Source organism: Polyodon spathula, chromosome 2 (genome assembly GCF_017654505.1).
Source record: "Polyodon spathula isolate WHYD16114869_AA chromosome 2, ASM1765450v1, whole genome shotgun sequence".
Lineage (NCBI taxonomy): Eukaryota > Metazoa > Chordata > Actinopteri > Acipenseriformes > Polyodontidae > Polyodon > Polyodon spathula.
Genome location: NC_054535.1, coordinates 41,279,077 through 41,297,295, shown reverse-complemented (window position 1 = coordinate 41,297,295; position 18,219 = coordinate 41,279,077). Strand labels below are relative to the sequence as shown.

At 35.7% G+C, this 18,219-nt stretch overlaps 1 protein-coding gene across 1 annotated transcript; it reads left to right on the top strand.

The window, feature by feature from the left end:
- Positions 1 to 12,368: 12,368 nt before the first annotated feature.
- On the top strand, positions 12,369 to 17,982 carry LOC121296494 (60S ribosomal protein L34). Its single transcript, XM_041222120.1, has 4 exons — positions 12,369 to 12,479; positions 12,554 to 12,653; positions 17,007 to 17,110; positions 17,859 to 17,982. The coding sequence occupies exons 1-4, from the start codon at positions 12,415 to 12,417 to the stop codon at positions 17,941 to 17,943; spliced, it is 354 nt and encodes a 117-aa protein (XP_041078054.1). The 5' UTR covers positions 12,369 to 12,414; the 3' UTR covers positions 17,944 to 17,982.
- Positions 17,983 to 18,219: the final 237 nt, after the last annotated feature.

Sequence of the window (18,219 nt, the reverse complement as noted above, 5' to 3'; positions counted from 1 at the left end):
ATTTTTTTTAACTATTAGTGTAAATAAATGAACACAATAATAACTGAAAATTATACAGTCAACAAGTACTTACCTAATAGACCCCTCCTGTCAGGTCAGCTCTTGAAAATAGTGCTGAGATAGTGCCCGGAGGTTTAGTCTTTCTCACGACTTATCACGGGCCTCCAAATCAGAAAGTATCGTATATATAGTAGATAGAGATATATAGTCTTTCAGCAACGTATATATATATATATATATATATATATATATATATATATATATATATATATATATATATATTACTGCAAGTTTCTTCTGGGCTACGCTCCAACAGTTCAACTTACAAACAACCTCTCTACGATCAAAGCTCATAGAGTCTCTGTTATATGAATGTCAGATTCTTCACACATTTTAAACAAAGAACCTTTAAAGGTTTTTTTTTTTTTTTTTTATCAAATTCTCAAATTCTTCCCATAAGGTTTAATACATAATTTCAATCAATGTTACTGTCAAGTTCTTATCAGAGAAAGATGTATGCAGTATTATCTCACCTCATACTTTTCTGGTCTGTTTGGATGCTTACAAGAATAGCGCCACAGACTTCAGAAGTGATGGAGAAATCGTGAACATACAGTGGTACTACCAAGGAGATCAATTAAATCAAAATCAATTTTTCAGCAATCTGCCCACAGACATTGCTGATTGTCCAGTTTGTTTATCATTTAATAATGTTATCTGTCAGGGTACATTGGACATTATTTTCCAAAGTACTTTAACAAGGAATGACTTGTTTAATTTACTAAGGGGGGAATAAGTTATAATAACACTGGTTTACAAAATTATTCTTCAATGGAGGGGCATTTTCAACACCACCTAATAAGGGAAGTGGAATAGCAAGACCATTATGCGGTTGGTTTAATTAACCAGTGATTTGCTAAATAATGCCTTAAAAATCTTGAAAATAGTAAATACCTGTTCTGTAGTGTGCTTGATAAAATACAACAAACTAAATTAAGCTCACCCATCTTCTTACCTTTCTTTAAAAAAATGGACTACAGTGTGTCTTGTTTATTTTACTGTATAACCAAAACGGGTTATTATAGAACTGTTCATGAGCAGATAAGAAACTGAATACATGTTTACTGTGAACGTCACGTTCAGTATTTGGCAGTGTTACAAATCAGTTCATTTCTTATATTTTATTCATCCAGAGGAAGAAAATAAATCTGATAAATTGTGATGTTGCAGATCACCACCACTGGATATATGTCCACAACACAATAAAGCCTCTATCATGCAGTATATTGTAAAGCTGCCAAACATTTATGGGTAGTGCTACTGGAAAAAAAAAAAAAATTGCTTTGATATCTAGAGTTACAGTACCAATTATACAAACTAAAAGTACAGTCAAAAGTTTACATACCCCTGTACTTTTGAGCATTAGCATTTTGTGGAGTTTTGCAAAAAAATTGCTGAAATAAATAATTGTAGACATTTATTTCTTGTAACTTTTTTCCTCATCCACAAAAGCAAAACTTTTGCTACAGAATATTTTTCCTAAAATTCTGTGTTTCGAGAAATTTCTAGAAATTATACATTTCAATTGGGGTATATCAACTTTATATGGAAACTAAATTACGCTTTTTGGAATAAATAAGCTAAATCTACCACTAGGTCAATGTATTAAAGTTTTAACAGAATCACTGCATTTTGTTAGGATTTATCAATACAGATATGTTTACTAATTAAATTTCTTTAAAAAAACATCAAAAGGTAAACAGGATATTATGATAAGAAACTGTCAAAATCGGTGGTTCCCAGCCATTTTCAATGTAGAGACCACCTTGGTGTTTGGATTTTTCCCACTGACCACTTTCCACACATTTTTTCACAACAGCATTTATAAATATATTTGTATGTCTATATGTAGAAAGTAAAGTATTTATATAATGTGCCTAACTTAATGAGATTAATGGGCTTGAATCTTAGCTACCAATTCATCAAGCAGTGTTGTCATGTTGTGCATTGAAAGTTGCTGATAGCAAGGTTCCCGTTTCTTTTGTTTAAAAAAGTCCAGTGTTTTCTTTTTTTTTTTTTTTTATTCTGAATGTTTTGTAGATAAATGGCGGCTCAATTTTGCAGATGTAAGAGCTTCCTTTCACAAAACCTCTTGACAAATAACATATAGGGCTTTAGGTCGATCCAGTGCATGTAAATACCAGTGCTAAATATTCTGGATTGTATTTATGACACTGAAGCTTTCTTTTCTTGGAAGGTGGCTGAGATTTTATCACATCAAACTGTTATTTTCAGTAAAAAGTCTGGAGTCACGGCTAAATTTAAAATTCAAAAGGATATAGCCAAAAAAATAAGTGCAACCTCTTCCATAAAGATCAAGATCAATTAAAGAAGTCCAGAAAAGATTCTGGGACCTAGTTTCTGTCACTCTGGATAAAAGTGTCTGCTAAATGACTAAATAATAATAATAATAATAATAATAATAATAATAATAATAATAATAATAATAATAATAATACAGCGTGCCTATAGAAAAAAAAAATCAAAACACTCCTTAATTATATAAAAATGTATGCACTGATGCAATATTAATTATTAACATACTCTTTACATACAATATCTGAATGTTTCTGTATTTTTGTGACCAATCATAATAAAAATGTTAAATATTAGCATGTGTTTGTTTCATGTTTTAAAATGGTAATATGTTAATTATGTACCTAATATACTATAAAATTAACCCGCTCCACTTAGAAGACCCTGTTTGAATTTTTGTGAAAAAGGCACTGTTCTCCAGGATAAATGAGTTGTGGCATGAGCCAGGGTACTTGGCAACAACATCAGTGATAATACATTGAGCATCTCATAAAACTTGCACAATAAAAGGATGATGTTTTCAGTTCCTTGAATCTGGGGCTATTGCAGCATGTGTGCAATCTATTACACCTAGCACGTTTGGGAAGCCAGACAAATGTTCATATTTGTGTTTGGCTCTATTTTGTTCCACGTCCCCAATTGGAAATATTATATATTATCTTGCCCTACAGAGAAGTGCATCTGTGACATCAGCCAGTATCTCTGACATAGAAGGGCTGCTGTAATCCTTATAGGTACAGACATGGAGTTACTGCAGGTTGTTTGTGATTCTAAATTAGACTTAAGCAGATCACATGACTGTATCTACGCAGAACTTGTACTGGAGTTAGATCTAGAAATGTCTGAGTTTAGGGTAGAGTCGTTTACTCCTCCTCTGTGGTGGATTACAGCTTGGTAGCCCTGTCAGTGGGCACAGGTTAAATAAGAGGGGTTGTGTCTTAATTTGCACAAATTTTGGAATTTAATTTGGAAAAATATTTGCAAATAGAACTAATTACAGATTTCAATTACTTAACAAGCTGTAATGCGGGTGTATTTTCAAAAATTGCAACCCTAGATGTCACTGTGCAACTGTTATACGACTTTGGAAAATACAGTTTGCCACCTATCTTGTAACACAGATGTTTTGCGACCAATTTTTCACTTTGCCCCTTTTGAAAAATATGAACACACCTGTATTAAAAGAAAAGATATAAGGCGGGGGGGGGGGGGGGGGGGGATGCAGATGACATACATACATTATAGTTATTTATAATGTGGTTAAAGCTGTTTGTTGTGTTGCTTAGTAATACACATTGTAGTTACACAACATGTGATTGTGTAGAAATGGGTTTATGCAAGAACTGCTTAACTGAATTTTGGGAGTTGTATGCTGACCACTTGGAGTTCACTCACGGATCACAACAACAACAAAAAAAAAAGTTCAGTTGTCATATTCACCATGTAGAATGTCAGACAGACTGACCTGATTATAATGCTCCACATTTTGAAGGAGAACCCTATAAAATGCATCATTTATATTATATTACTTACCTTCCAATAATAACGTATAGCTAACCACAGAGACCATGTAATTTCAAACCTGACAATACCAACAATATCATATTTTAGATGTTTGGTACCAGTTATCAAGCACTTCTGTACAGCTGAACAATGATCTGCAGCAATGACAATTTATGTATCCAGTCTAGACAGATACTGACTCTAAAGCAATCACCAAACATGCAAGTTTTTTTTTTGTCTGTTTTTTTATTTAGTACAATAGTGTAGTGTAATATCAATTTAATTGGCCTAAATCGCTCAGAGAGGTATTCAAATGAGTACAACCCTTCACCTTGAATGAAACCTTCAACAGAAGCCATTCGCTGATTTTCTCTATCCATGCAACATGCTGTTTTTTGAGGGTTTGTTAAAGCAGGCCTAGTGTCCCAAACTGTTTTAAAAAAAAACAGTTTTTTTCAGAAGTATCTTGTTAGGAAAATAATGAATTAGAGTTGTGGAGATTCTCCCCAAAAATGTGTCAGCATATCAAAATCATCTTATTATTTCGCACCCTGAACTTGTGCAGTTGTTTATTGTACATTAACTGCAGAATGGCTCTTACAACTATCCAGCCACTTTCCTGATGTAGCCTGCCTTAAATATGTCAGTGAAACAGAGTGGCTTCTGTAGCCAAGTGTCAAAAAAAAAAAAAAGTACCAACTTTGAAGTACAGTATTACACATCTGGTTATTGGGTGCCTGGCTAGTGTAGCTAAACGTAAACAGATTAACTGTGGACTTCACCTTAAACTATGTTTGTTTTTGTTCTACTTATGTGCACGGTTTTCTGATGTACTGCCAAACCAGTAAATATGTGCCTTTTTTATTGAAGGCTACTCTTGACCCGTGGTGCAAAGCTTTACAATTGCTGTAAAACACAAAGTTCTATCTTTTTGTTTGAAAATCGAAACAGAGATCTTTTTTTAGGAACCTGGTAAAGCCTCATGTATTTCCTATAAATTACTATACTGGACTAAAAAAAAACATATCCATTTCAAGTTCACAGATTTATTGTAAAGTTAATCAATGACATTTTAAAAATGTGCAGTCAATTTTGCACATACACTATATATAGCATATATATAAAACTATATATATATAAAATATGTTATTATTTAGATTATCTTACCTAATCAGTAAATGGAATTTGCATTTACTATTTTCGTGCAGGCAAAAGAACCACAATTGTTAAAAAAAGACAAAAGAAATGATACACCCACACAGACAGTATTTGAAGAGGAGCAGTTTTGTAATTTCCTAGAAACAGACATTCTGCCGCGTTAGAAAGACTTCACCATAATGTCCAATAACATATTTATATCAATATTATTTTTTATTTATTTATTTATTTACTTATTTTTCAGCTTCAAAATAATCTCATATTTTCAGCACTTACCAGTCACGGTCTGCTTGTTTTCTATGAACCAAGCAGTGCAACTACGACTGGAGTAAGGTTACTTCGGAGTGGTACTTTTTTCGGCCCAAGGCATATTTCCTATTTCTTCCGCAGCCCACAACACAAAAAAAAAGACGGCTTCTAATCTAGTCAAAAGTTCCCTCCAAAGAACTACAAACCAAAAAAACACCGATATACGCAGCTGCATACCAAATGGGCTACAAAGCCAGCCTTTTGGCCCAGTCCACAGTTTTAAATGTAAATGACTATTTTTAATGTTATTATTTTTTGTGCAATATTCTGTATGTAGAACCTAGTTGACCTGTTCTAACAAGTATTTAAATCCCAGATGACATTTTTTCACGTATGCTGGCAAGTTGCTTTGGAGAGGTACAATGTGAGTGCCTACATTATGCTAATCTTCTGCACTGTGACAAAATGTGGGGCAAGGATAAACAGGCCCTTATTATTTTTACAAATAGCCTAAAGCAATAAGCATATAATGGCAATTCTGCCAGTAGTTTTATGCTTTGCTCCAGAAAAAGTTGCTATGAAATTGCATGTTCTTACAGAGCTAGATTTCATACAAACTCTTTTAATGCACAAAATGATGACCCCCCCCCCCCCCCCCCACCTGCTGCCTTCCAATAATAATTAGCACATGAGAAAAAATAGGCAAAAACAGGAATTTTTGATGATCTATGCTTTTAACTGAATAAACTTGTCGATAAACACTTAATATTTCATTATATGATACGTGCACTTATATAAGCAGATAATCATAAGTGAATTGCATTCAAAAATTTAATTTTTAAATGAAAATGTAAATCTTGTCAATTTCAATGAAATGGTCTCCCAAAGCAAGGGGATTTCAATCTGAAGCCTAAGTCAGTTAAAAGTCTGAAATGTGTATAACACATGTTAGAACACTGGCCTAAGTATAAAAGTGTTTTTGTTAGATGTTCTCTGAGTTAACTAGCATGTTACCTAATTAACCTTTTGTCACCAATTATTGTTAGCAGGTGAGGGTCCATGATCACTATATATATAGGTAGCATAGGCACAAGTTTGTCATTCCTGAATGTAAGGGAGCAGAAAATGACAAAATACACTCAATTAACAAAGGAAAAAGACTAATTACTTTAAGAAATGAAGGTCAATCTTTAAGACAAATCACAAGAACTTTGCAAGTGTCTGTAACTGCTGTGGCCAAGACCATCAAACGATTTGAAGAAACTGGCACTCATGAGGACTGAACAAGATCAGGCAGGCCAAAGATGACCTCACAATCAGAGAACTTCATTCAAGTCACAAGTCTGCAAAGAAACCATTGTTAAGAGTGCAGAATAAGAGGAAGAGACTTGCCTGGGCCAAAAAACACAGAAACTGGATGTCTGAGGAGTGGAAGTCAGTCTTATGGACCGATGAGTCAAAATTTGAAATATATGGGTCCAACTGCCGAGTATTTGTAAGACGCAGAGAGGGTGAGCGCATGTGTTCTGCATGTGTGGTTCCCACCGTCAAGCATGGAGGAGGCAGTGTCATGGTCTGGGGTTGCTTTGCTGGTGACAGAGTTTGATCTTTACCAAGTCCATGGCAAGCTCAACCAGTATGGCTATCATAGCATACTGCACAGGCATGCCATTCCATCAGGATTATGGCTTTTTGGGCAGTCCTTCATTCTTCAGCAAGATAATGACCCGAAACACACCTAAAAGTTGTGCAAGAACTGTCTGGCGAAAAAGGAAAGTGAAGGACAACTCAATCTAATGACCTGGCCTGCCCAATCTCCAGACCTCAATCCCATAGAACTTGCATGGGTTGAACTGGACAGAAGAGTCAAAGCAAAGCTACCTTCAAGTGCCCTACATCTCTGGGTATTGCTCCAGAAGAGCTGGGAAGACATGTCGGGTGATTTCATGCTGAAACTTGTTAACTGAATGCCTCGTGTTTGTGAGGATGTTATTAAGGCAAAGGGTGGCTATTTTGAGGAATTCAAGATTTAGAGACAATTTTCAATTTTCTTGAACACTGCTTTGATACTCCTTATGTTTTGTTTGTATAGTGTAACAAGTGTTTTCATTTTCAAGTATTTACAGAAACATATACGACATAAAACATTGTCAATTATGAAAAAAACCTAGTTTCCAGCAAGTGTACTCAAACTTTTGACTGGTTCTGTGTGTGTGTGTGTGTGTGTGTGTGTGTGTGTGTGTGTGTGTGTGTGTGTGTGTATATATATATATATATATGTAATTGTAGCAATCTCAGTTAATGCAGGCAGGCGCATCACACATGGCGAGGCAATCCACACACAGGCGGAGTGCAGGCACAAACACGGGACCTCTCGACACTAAGGATAGCACTGATACCACTGCACCAAGGAGCCGGCTCCTTTGCAAGGAGCGTATATCAGGCTCATGTCTTCAGCATATATATACATATATATATATACAGTGGCTTGCAAAAGTATTCAGACCCCTGACCAATTCTCTAATATTACTGAATTGCAAATGGTACATTGAAATTTCGTTCTGTTTGATATTTTATTTTTAAACACTGAAACTCAGAATCAATTATTGTAAGGTGACATTGGTTTTATGTTGGGAAATATTTTTAAGAAAAATAAAAAACTGAAATATCTTGTTTGCATAAGTATTCAACCCCTGTGCTGTGGAAGCTCCCAGTTTGCACCGATGAAAGAAATTGCCCAAACGAGGACACAATTACCTTACCATTGGCCTGTGAACCATTAAAGTTGCTGTCACATTTTCTGGATAAAAACCCCACTGTCGAAGGATCATTGGTAAGGCTGTGAATCTGAAGGAAAATGAAGACCAAAGAGCATTCTACAGAAGTTAGAGATAAAGTAATACAAATGCATAGATTAGGGAAAGGGTACAAAATAATATCGAAGTGTTTGGATATCTCAGTGAGCACAGTTGGTTCAAAAATCAGGAAGTGGAAGCTGCATCACACCACCTAGGCACTGCCAAGAAAAGGCCGTCCCTCAAAACTAAGCACTCAAACAAGAAGGAGACTTGTGAGAGAAGCCACAGAGAGGCCAACAATCACTTTTCAGGAGCTACAGAGTTCAGTGGCTGGGAGTGGAGTAATGGTGCACCAGTCAACCATATCAAGAGCTCTGCATAACACTGGCCTGTATGGGAGGGTGGCAAGAAAGAAGCTGTTACTCAAAAAGTACCATCTGAAAGCACATCTGGAGTTCGCCAGAAAGCATGAGAGTGACCCAGCTGATGTGGGAAAAGGTTTTGTGTTCAGATGAGACCAAGACAGAGCTTTTTGGCCAAAACTCAATGCGCTATATGTGGCGCAAACCTAACACTGCCCAAGCCTCAAGAAACACCATCCCTACAGTGAAGTATGGTGGTGGCAGCATCATGCTGTAGAGATGCTTCTCATCAGCAGGGACTGGGCATCTTGTTACAATTGAAGGAAGAATGGATGGAGCAAAATACAGGAAAATACTGCAAGAGAATCTGCTTCAGTCCGCTAAAAAACTGAAGCTTGGGAGGAAATTCACCTTTCAGCAGGACAATGATCCCAAGCACAAGGCCAAAGCAACATTGGAATGGCTCAAGAACAAAAAGGTGAATGTCCTACAGTGGCCAAGTCAAAGTCTTGATCTCAATCCCATTGAGAATCTGTGGCACTATTTGAAAATTGCAGTCCACAAGCGTCGTCCAACCAACCTGAACAACCTGGAGCAAATCTGCCAAGAAGAATGGGCCAAAATCACTCCGACACTGTGTGCAAAGCTGGTACATACTTACCCCAAAAGACTTAAAGCTGTTATTGCAGCGAAAGGTGGCTCTACCAAATATTAATGTGTGGGGGTTGAATACTTATGCAAGCAAGATATTTCAGTTTTTTATTTTTCTTAAAAATATTTCCCAACATAAAACCAATGTCACCTTACAATAATTGATTCTGAGTTTCAGTGTTTAAAAATAAAATATCAAACAGAACGAAATTTCAATATACCATTTGTAATTCAGTAATATGACAGAATTGGTCAGGGGTCTGAATACTTTTGCAAGCCACTGTATGTATGTATGTATATATATATATATATATATATATATATATATATATATATATATATATATATATACACACAAACTTCAATATACAAAATACTTGTATTTTTTTGCTAAGTAATATTATACATTTTAAAACATTTGCATTACAAACTGCTTTCTCAAATGTATTTGTACTGTTTAAAAATAAAACCATGTCTAAAGTTCCAACAAGGGGAAATTGGGCACCACACTACCGATGAAAGGCAATAATCCTGTTCCTTTGTCATGATGCTATTGCACCAGCAAGAATGTTCTTGTCAACACACAAAACCAAAAGATAATCCAGTCTATGAATTGGTTAGGACTATGGCAAATCAGGACTGAGGTGTGCTCACAGAGGCTGGGGGAAGTTAGTTGCAACTACACCATCTACTGGTACAAATATAGTGTGCAATGGACGGCAAAGGTTAGACAATAACTTTTTTGCCCCCTTTCGACTTACTGTAGAACCTCATTGGGAATGGAGATTGCTAACAAGTTTAAAATGTCTAACTCTGAAACCAGTGTTATTTCCAGTGATGTAATGTATTAATAAACAGTTAACAATTTAATCTGGAATAACAAAAAATGAACTAGGAGAGCTATGTTTAGTAGATAAGAAAAGTCTGATAACGAGAAAAGGCCATTTGGCCCGTCCCATGTTAGCATACCATTTTTCTCTACTGCGGAGAACTAATTTAAAAGCACAGAATCTAGTCTTTTTTTTATATTCCCAGTGTTTTAGATCCACTAAACCTGGTAAGCTATTCTATACATTTATAACTCTAAAAAAGTGGTTCCTACCTTCTGTTCTAGACTTACTTTTACTCATCTTCCGCTTATGTGTTAAATTTGAAGTAGTGATAAAATAACATGTCACAGTAGCCTGGAGTCCTGTTTCCAGTTCCAAGTGTACTTGGTTGACTGGTCAGCTGTGTGGTGATCATAACTGTAGGCTCTAATGTAGCTATTCACTGGAGCACCAGGTGTTGCAGGCAGTATTGTGTGATGTAATCCTTCTGAACCTATGTACTACTTATTAGGTAGGCCAGCTTATTGGAAAATGTGAACATGAATGTTCAAGAGGAGGTATGCTGTAGCATTTGTCACTTACATCATCCTATTTTTCTAACAATCTAATCTAATGCTTTATGGTTAAAACATCAATAACAAAACAAAAAAAAGACAGCAGTTAATCATCCACATTTCCAAAAAGTAACATAAGACAAATCTTTTTTTTTTTCTTTCTTTCTGTGATCTCCCAAATTATACAAAAATAACAACGTATATGCAGTCAATGTTAAAAATTCCAGCTATGATCTGTATTGGTGTCAATCCTGGTGAAAGCTGGTTGCAGGTATTTAACTGGTCCTGCTGGCTGAAGGGGGGAAAAAACTATTTAAAGTTTCCTGTAAAGGTTATCCAGCAGGAGACAAGTTATGTTTTCCCAAGTCTGTATTTGTACTGCAGAAAAGCTACCTTAAAGTTGCCGTACAAGATGGCGTCTACAGCGTCGTTCTATTTCCGGTTGGGGGATGATTTCAACCACAGAACTATATTAGAACACTAGAAGCGACACGGTGCACTGGGGAAAAAGTAGATCGCAGACTAAAATTTAAAGGAGAGGTTCCATTGTTTTACGCATAGATCGCTGTACTAGTGTTACGTAGGGGGAACTAGTAATGGAACACAAGTTTCCAATGTCTATGGTTAACCTAAACTTGACAGCTCCTACTGTACATCAAATGCTCAGATAAATAGGTGTTAATTATTCTGATTGTCCGTCCGAGCAAACGCAGCAACCTCAAAACATATTATTATTATTAGGTTATTATCAACAGACTGAGGGACATTAACATGTCCTGTGTTAAAGAAATATTTTAAAATACATTTGTTAACTATAAAAATTAAAAAGAACAATGTCATATTTTGTTTTGCACAGGAAGTGTAGTTATTGTTAATAATTTTAGAGAGGTATTAGGGCAGGTTATGTTCTATAGCGTGGAGATCATCGGTTGGAATCTAGGCTATATAAAATAACAGCCATACGTGACACATTCTTGTGGCATTTTTAAACTTAATATCTACTCTACTAAAAATGCCAACCGGTAACCATAGGAACAATAATATCTCAGACCTACGTAAGATGGCCGACGCTTGACTTACTTATCCAGGGAGTGTGTGGCTTCTAGTGTAATAATATATAGTTCTGTGATTTCAACTCTCACCCCCGCTATTGTTCTTCCTCTTCCGGTTACGTTGGCTTCAGGTATGGCAGATATAGAAGCTTTGGGAGATTTTACATTTGCAAGAATCCTGTTTAATCTGTCATTAAAATGAATCACGTCACATTAGTTTTTATTGAGTATGTATCTACGAAGTGTTAGAGGCTCATTCATTGTTATATTGTTTGTATTACATTTGGGATACTTCTGTTAAAAGCTGGTTCATGAGGGGCTCCCAAGCTATAAATAAAATAACGCAGGCCACAGAAAGTGTTGCACTTTTGTTTATTTATTGTATTATTTCAACGGGACCCTCTTCCTAACATAAAGCTAGCTGGTATTCCAGGTAGTAGTAAATGGGTTTACTGTATGTTTTATGTTAGTTGATGGAAATTATGCTTAAATACAAAGGGATAGATGTGTACCACATATATTGGTCAACTGCAGTTAGATCCGCAAACTGAAGCTTATATTAACGAAGAACATTGATGAAGAAATAGATATCTATATCTATATATATATATATATATATATATATATATATATATATATATATTGTCTGTCAGACATACGGCCATAAGTGGCCTCAAAACAGAGCAACGAGTTTGTTTTTACTTTGACAAAAGTATCGTTAGTTAGGTAATGTGGTAAAATGGAAATTAACTCGCTAATCAGTGTTGACGAGGCAATGTATAGATCGTGGTGTAAGTTACATGTGGACAACATATGGTTCTTTTTTAAATGTAAAATCTTAACTGTCTATGATAACCTAAACTTTGTTTTCAGGTTTAAACATGGTTCAACGCCTGACATACCGTCGTAGGTTGTCCTACAACACGACATCCAACAAGACTAGGCTGTAAGTACATTACATTAAATTGTTAAAGAAATAAGTGTGAGTAAAACCGCAAATAACATGTATCCGTTTAACAGGTCACGAACTCCTGGTAACCGGATTGTGTATCTCTACACCAAGAAAGTTGGCAAAGCCCCCAAGTCTGCCTGTGGCATCTGCCCAGGAAGACTCCGTGGTGTAAGTATATTGTGTTACACTTTTTACCGGTGTGTTGTAATCGTGCATTTGAACAGTAGCCAGTGCTGTAGTCCTATATCTGAAAGTACCGGAACGCCAATAAAATATATATTTTTCTTAAACAAAAATGATACAAATGAGCGTTTTATTTGTTCATTGAGCTTGAGGGAACAGTAGATTTTTCCCTGGACCTAGTGCATTTAATCTGATCAGATGATAAAAGTGGTTCTGCTACTGTATTGCAACTTGAGGGGGAGGGGAGGGAAGCAAAGCAGATAAAAAAAAAAAAAAAAAAAAGTAATGATAAACTATTTAAGTGCAGCACTTATATTTGCTTTTGTAATGTATGTAAAATGTTAAATGTTTCTTGGCTGGAATTTGGCTACTAATTCATCAACATTTTTACTAAAAAACATTGTTAGCCTTACTAAACTATTGTACTGTAGTTTGTAATAGAAGTTCCTAATGTTCTTTTCATAGCATCACAAGGATGACTGAAGCATACAATTGTGTGGGAGTCAGGAGATTTGTGTGATCTGACTGCAAACATTTAAAATACACACTGGTTAGCAGCACAATATAATATCTGCTAGAAAGTGTCTTTAGTTTCACTGTGTAAAAAACCTTGAATAGTTCATAAGTGTAATTATTTTTCATTAACAGTAATACCCTATTATAAATGTTTTACACTTCAAAGAGTTGTGGTATTCAAGTTTGGTATATACTGCGGCTGTAGGATTTGAATTATTTGATCATGTGGTGTTTTGGATAATGTACATTTAAAATTTTCCAGTGACACTTAATTGTTTACAAATATAAATCAAGTGCAGTACATGTATCATTTGTTAATAATTTAACATATTTATACTATATATATATATATATATATATATATATATATATATATATATATATATAATATATGTGTGTGTGTGTGTGTGTGTATAATATATATAATCATGCACACACACTGCCTTGCAAAAGCATTGAGACCCTTCCTATGGTGTCCCATTTTGTGAAATTACAAAATGACGCATACACATTTTTTTTTAAACTTAATATTTTATTCGAAACTTGAATGCTCAAACTGAAGACTTCTAAGGGTAAGAAGTTACAGTAAATATCAACAAAAACTAAAGAGAAAAAACAAAGGATGTTTGCATAAGTATTCAGACCCATCAACTCAATATTTGGTGGAAGCACGTTTGGCAGCAATTACAGCCGCAAGTCTCAAGTACCAACTTTGCACACTGGCTTGGTGCAATTTGTGCCCATTCGTCTTGGCAGATTTGCTCACGGTTTCTCAAGTTGCTTGGGGATCGCTTATGGACAGCGGTTGAAGTCTTTCCACAGATTCTCAATAGAATTCAAGTCAAGACTTTGACTAGGCCATTCAAGGACATTTACTTTCTTATTCTTAAGCCACTCCAGTGTAGCTTTGGCCTTGTGCTTTGGATCATTGTCCTGCTGAAAGGTGAATTTTTGCCCCAGTTTTAAGTCTTTAGCAGACTGAAACAGGCTTTCCTCTAGTATTTGCCTGTACTTTTGCTCCATCCATTTTTCCTTCATTCCCAACAAGCTTTCCAGTCCCTACTGAGAAGCATCCCAATAGGGTGATGGTGCCACCACCATGCTTGACTGTAGGGATGGTGTTGACTGGGAGATGTGCTGTGTTGGGTCTGCGCCAAACGAAACGCTTGGCATTTAGACCAAAATTCCAGTTTGGTCTCATCTGACCACAACACCTTTTGCCACATTTTTGCAGGATCACTCAGGTGCTTTGTTGCAAACTCCATGCTGGCTTTGAGATGGCTTATTTTTAGTAATGGCTTCCTTCTTGCCACCCTGCTATACAGGCTACTTTAGTGAAGTGTTCTGGATACTGTTGACTTATACACATTTTCTCCCATCTCCGTCATTGAACTCTGTAGCTCTTTCAAAGTTGTCATTGGCCTCCGTGGCATCCCTCACCAGTTTCCTCCTTGCCCAGCTGCTCAGTTTGGAGGGACGGCCTGAACTAGGCAGTGTCTGGGTGGTACAGTGCACCTTCCATTTCTTGTTGATTGAGTAGACTGTTCTCACAGGGATATGTATAGACTTCAGTATTTTTCTGTACTGTTCTCCTGATCTGTGCTTTTCAATGACTTTATCCCTGACTTGCTTTGAAAGCTCCTTGGTCATCATGGTTGAGTCTTTGCTTGAAATTCACTTCCTGACCAAGAAACCTCAGAGACAGAAGTCTTTATTCTGAAATCATGAGAACCACTAATATTGCACACACAGAGGCCATTCAACTAATTGTGTGGCTCGTTAAGGTCATTTTGAGCACCTGAATTTAGGTTTAGTCACAGCAAGGGTTTGAATACTACAATAATAATACAATCATGACTATCATTTTTTAATATTAATTATCTATTTACCACTTTTTGTTTTGAATGTATGGAATAGGTTGTGTATATAACACATTAATTCCTACTTCAGTGTCATTACTGCAAGCTTTAAAGCAACAAAATGTGAAAACTGTGAGAGGGTCTGAATATTTGTGAAAGGCACTGTATATATAATTTTATTATAGGGGGTCTACTTAAATCTCTGTAAATTTTACTTTTTCACGGGTAGGTTGTGGAATAAATGTAGGATTTCGCAGACCTGTTAAAACATTAAATAAACCTAAGTAGACAGTATTTCAGAACAATATAAAGCCAAAAAGTAGTAGTATTTGCTTCCTTACTAAAACAGAGTGCTGTCATTTGTTAAAGGCAAGCATGCATTGAGACTATTTTCTGCATCCACTGAATTCGTTGGAAGTGCAAGGCAAAGCTTTGCCAAGTTATACAGATGTGGAAATCGATTAGAAACAGTCCCAAAACTTTGTTACCGAAGGGCATCTGGCATACTTTAATAAAGGAATGTATGCAGCATGTTCATTGGCATGTTATTTGTTCCATCAAATTTATTTTATTAGTAGAGAGTCAAAACAAAATGTGCCCATATGTGTCAAATTCTAACTGCGAAAAAGTAAGGAGCAGATTGAAGCAAGGTGGCTGTGCTAGATCATTTTTAGTACTGATTTAACTTGCAGACAGGAATACTTTTTGTCTGGGCTGACTTTCCAGTTTGGTTTCTGAAAGCTGTTTATTTAATGTTCCGGTCAGCAGTCTCTGTAGTAGCCTTTTGTTTAATGTGTGATTCTGAAGCTAAATAGCGGTCGATCTGTATTTTCTCCAAAGACACATTAAGATATGCAAAACAATTGCCTCAGTCTACATGTACAGTTTATTTGGGAAATATCTTGAAACGATCATCCGCCAAAATATACTTTTTGTCGTCCTTTTCTACTATTTTACCTCCAATGCTGAAAACTAATTTTAGCAACCTAAATCAAAACAATGCAGCTCTAACTTTTTTGTCCCACCCCCCTACTGCACAGTACAGATCACAGAAAAGCGGTACAGACGCACTGGTAGGACCATTAAAACTCTGTTGTCATTTGAATAGTAAACAACAGCGTTAACCGCTTTGGATATATATTTTTTTGTAAATGTTTTTTGTGGACGTTTTTTGTTTGTTTTGTGCTTAAGTGCAGTACACACAGGACAGTGAAGGAAGTAGTTAATTTAAACAAGGTTTATTTTTTTCTCTCTCTACTTGTCCGGTATGCATTAGCCCATAAAAGAGGTGCATTTCGGGGCGACCCCACAGTTTCACGATTTCTGCAAATACATGTAATGTGTGTGTAGTTATATTGTACATCTACATAAATGTATGTAGAGAATTGCTTATCCTGTTGGATTTTAATTTGGTAAGGATTTCTTTTCTTTGAAGATATTTAATCTTCATTTGGGTGAAGGTGCCTGGCTGCCCTACCTATGTTTTACTTGTTTTAAAAGAAGTGTTTTTTCAGGTAGTGTTCTTGAGCCTTGCAGAATATTTGGAATGGCACTGTTCTTTAAAAAAAAAAAAAAAAAAAGAACTAATAATGAATTGATAAATCATGTTGATATCCGTTAACTACGATAAACTTTTTACACCAGCTGTAAATTCTAATAGAATTTAGTGGGTGTAACATCTACCATTTTGTTTTCCAGTTGTATAGTTATACGCACACATCTCAATTATAATTACAAGAAAATGTATGCTTTTATCACCAATGGTTGCATTAGTCAACATTTGTCTTTTGACCTCACTTGAAGGTGTGAACTAAGACCACTGTAGAACGTGACTGGAAAACTTGTGTAATTTCCTGGCACTTAATTTTGCTAAAGAAAACAACTTAAGGGATACTTCATAATTGCTATAATGTGTGAATTTATTTTTTGTACAACTGGGATATTTACACTGCTTTCTTTTCAGGTGCGTGCTGTCAGGCCCAAGGTTCTGATGAGGCTCTCAAAGACTAAGAAGCATGTCAGCAGAGCTTATGGTGGTTCCATGTGCGCTAAATGTTTGCGTGACCGGTAAGCAGACTAGCGTGTACTTACTTTGTGGGTGGGACGGATGCACATATTTGGTTTGCTTTATCTGGCGTGAAGTGATCTCTGGCCCAGCAAGATATTTAGTAAAGCTTTCAAATGGATAATGTTTTCCTTTGTTCAGGATAAGTAAGGGTAGAACCTGTTTTTTTTGGATGATGCTTTAGGTAGCATGACATTTTAATTGAAGCATTCTCTGAAATGCAAGGTATTCTACTATTTATATTTAAGTGTTAGTATTGAGACTTAAGGTTTGTGCTTAATCTGGTCTAAAATCTAAGTAAATATTGATTCATAAAGTGAGCAGTGTTTGCATGAAATTATGAATATTCTGCTATTCAAAATGTTAAGTATTTGTATTGGCATAGTGTGAACATTCTAAAAACACGTCCTTTTTAAATAAACCTGAAACAATGGAATTCTGCATGTATATTGCTGGGAATGGAGGTACTGGGGAAATAATAAACTTGTTTTGAAGGTACACTCACCCTTATAACGCTGTAGTCTGGACTATAGTTAAGAGACTGTGCTATTTGTGTTCTGCCTTATAACGAGACTACTAGTATTATGGCATTATGGGGAAAATGGGAGCCATGACTGTACCGTCTTATAACCTGCTCCACAGTATAAAGGGTAATCTTATAAAGGGGGAGCACTGTATCTCTTGCGGCTTGAAAACAAGTTTCGGGATGTGTATGAATGTGTTTTTAACCACTGTTTTTTTTTTTTTTAGAATCAAGCGTGCTTTCCTTATTGAAGAGCAGAAGATCGTTGTCAAAGTACTGAAGGCACAGGCACAAAGCCAAAAAACGAAATAAATGTTTGATTTGTACCATCAATAAAATAATTTAAAAGGAGATTGAGTCCTGCATCTTTGAATAAGCCTGATTGTTTGTGAAACTAGGCCTTGGCACTGTGTGATTTGTTTCTTTTTGCATAGAAATTATTTAATTTTAAGCTTGGTAATTATTTGTAGCCATGTGCTTACCATCCACTTTGAGACTGGTTTGAAAAAGATTTAATATTCAAGAGTGATTTATTTTTATTTTTATTTATTTTTAACTTTTTTTTGAGGAAAGTTAAGTAAAGCTTGG

What these genes read in the sequence shown, in the direction of transcription:
- LOC121296494 (XM_041222120.1), top strand. Translation starts at nt 12,415, where the DNA reads ATGGTTCAACGCCTGACATACCGTCGTAGGTTGTCCTACAACACGACA. An exon ending in ACATCCAACAAGACTAGGCT is followed by an intron (nt 12,480 to 12,553) that starts GTAAGTACATTA and finishes TCCGTTTAACAG; the next exon opens with GTCACGAACTCCTGGTAACC. An exon ending in GCTAAATGTTTGCGTGACCG is followed by an intron (nt 17,111 to 17,858) that starts GTAAGCAGACTA and finishes TTTTTTTTTTAG; the next exon opens with AATCAAGCGTGCTTTCCTTA.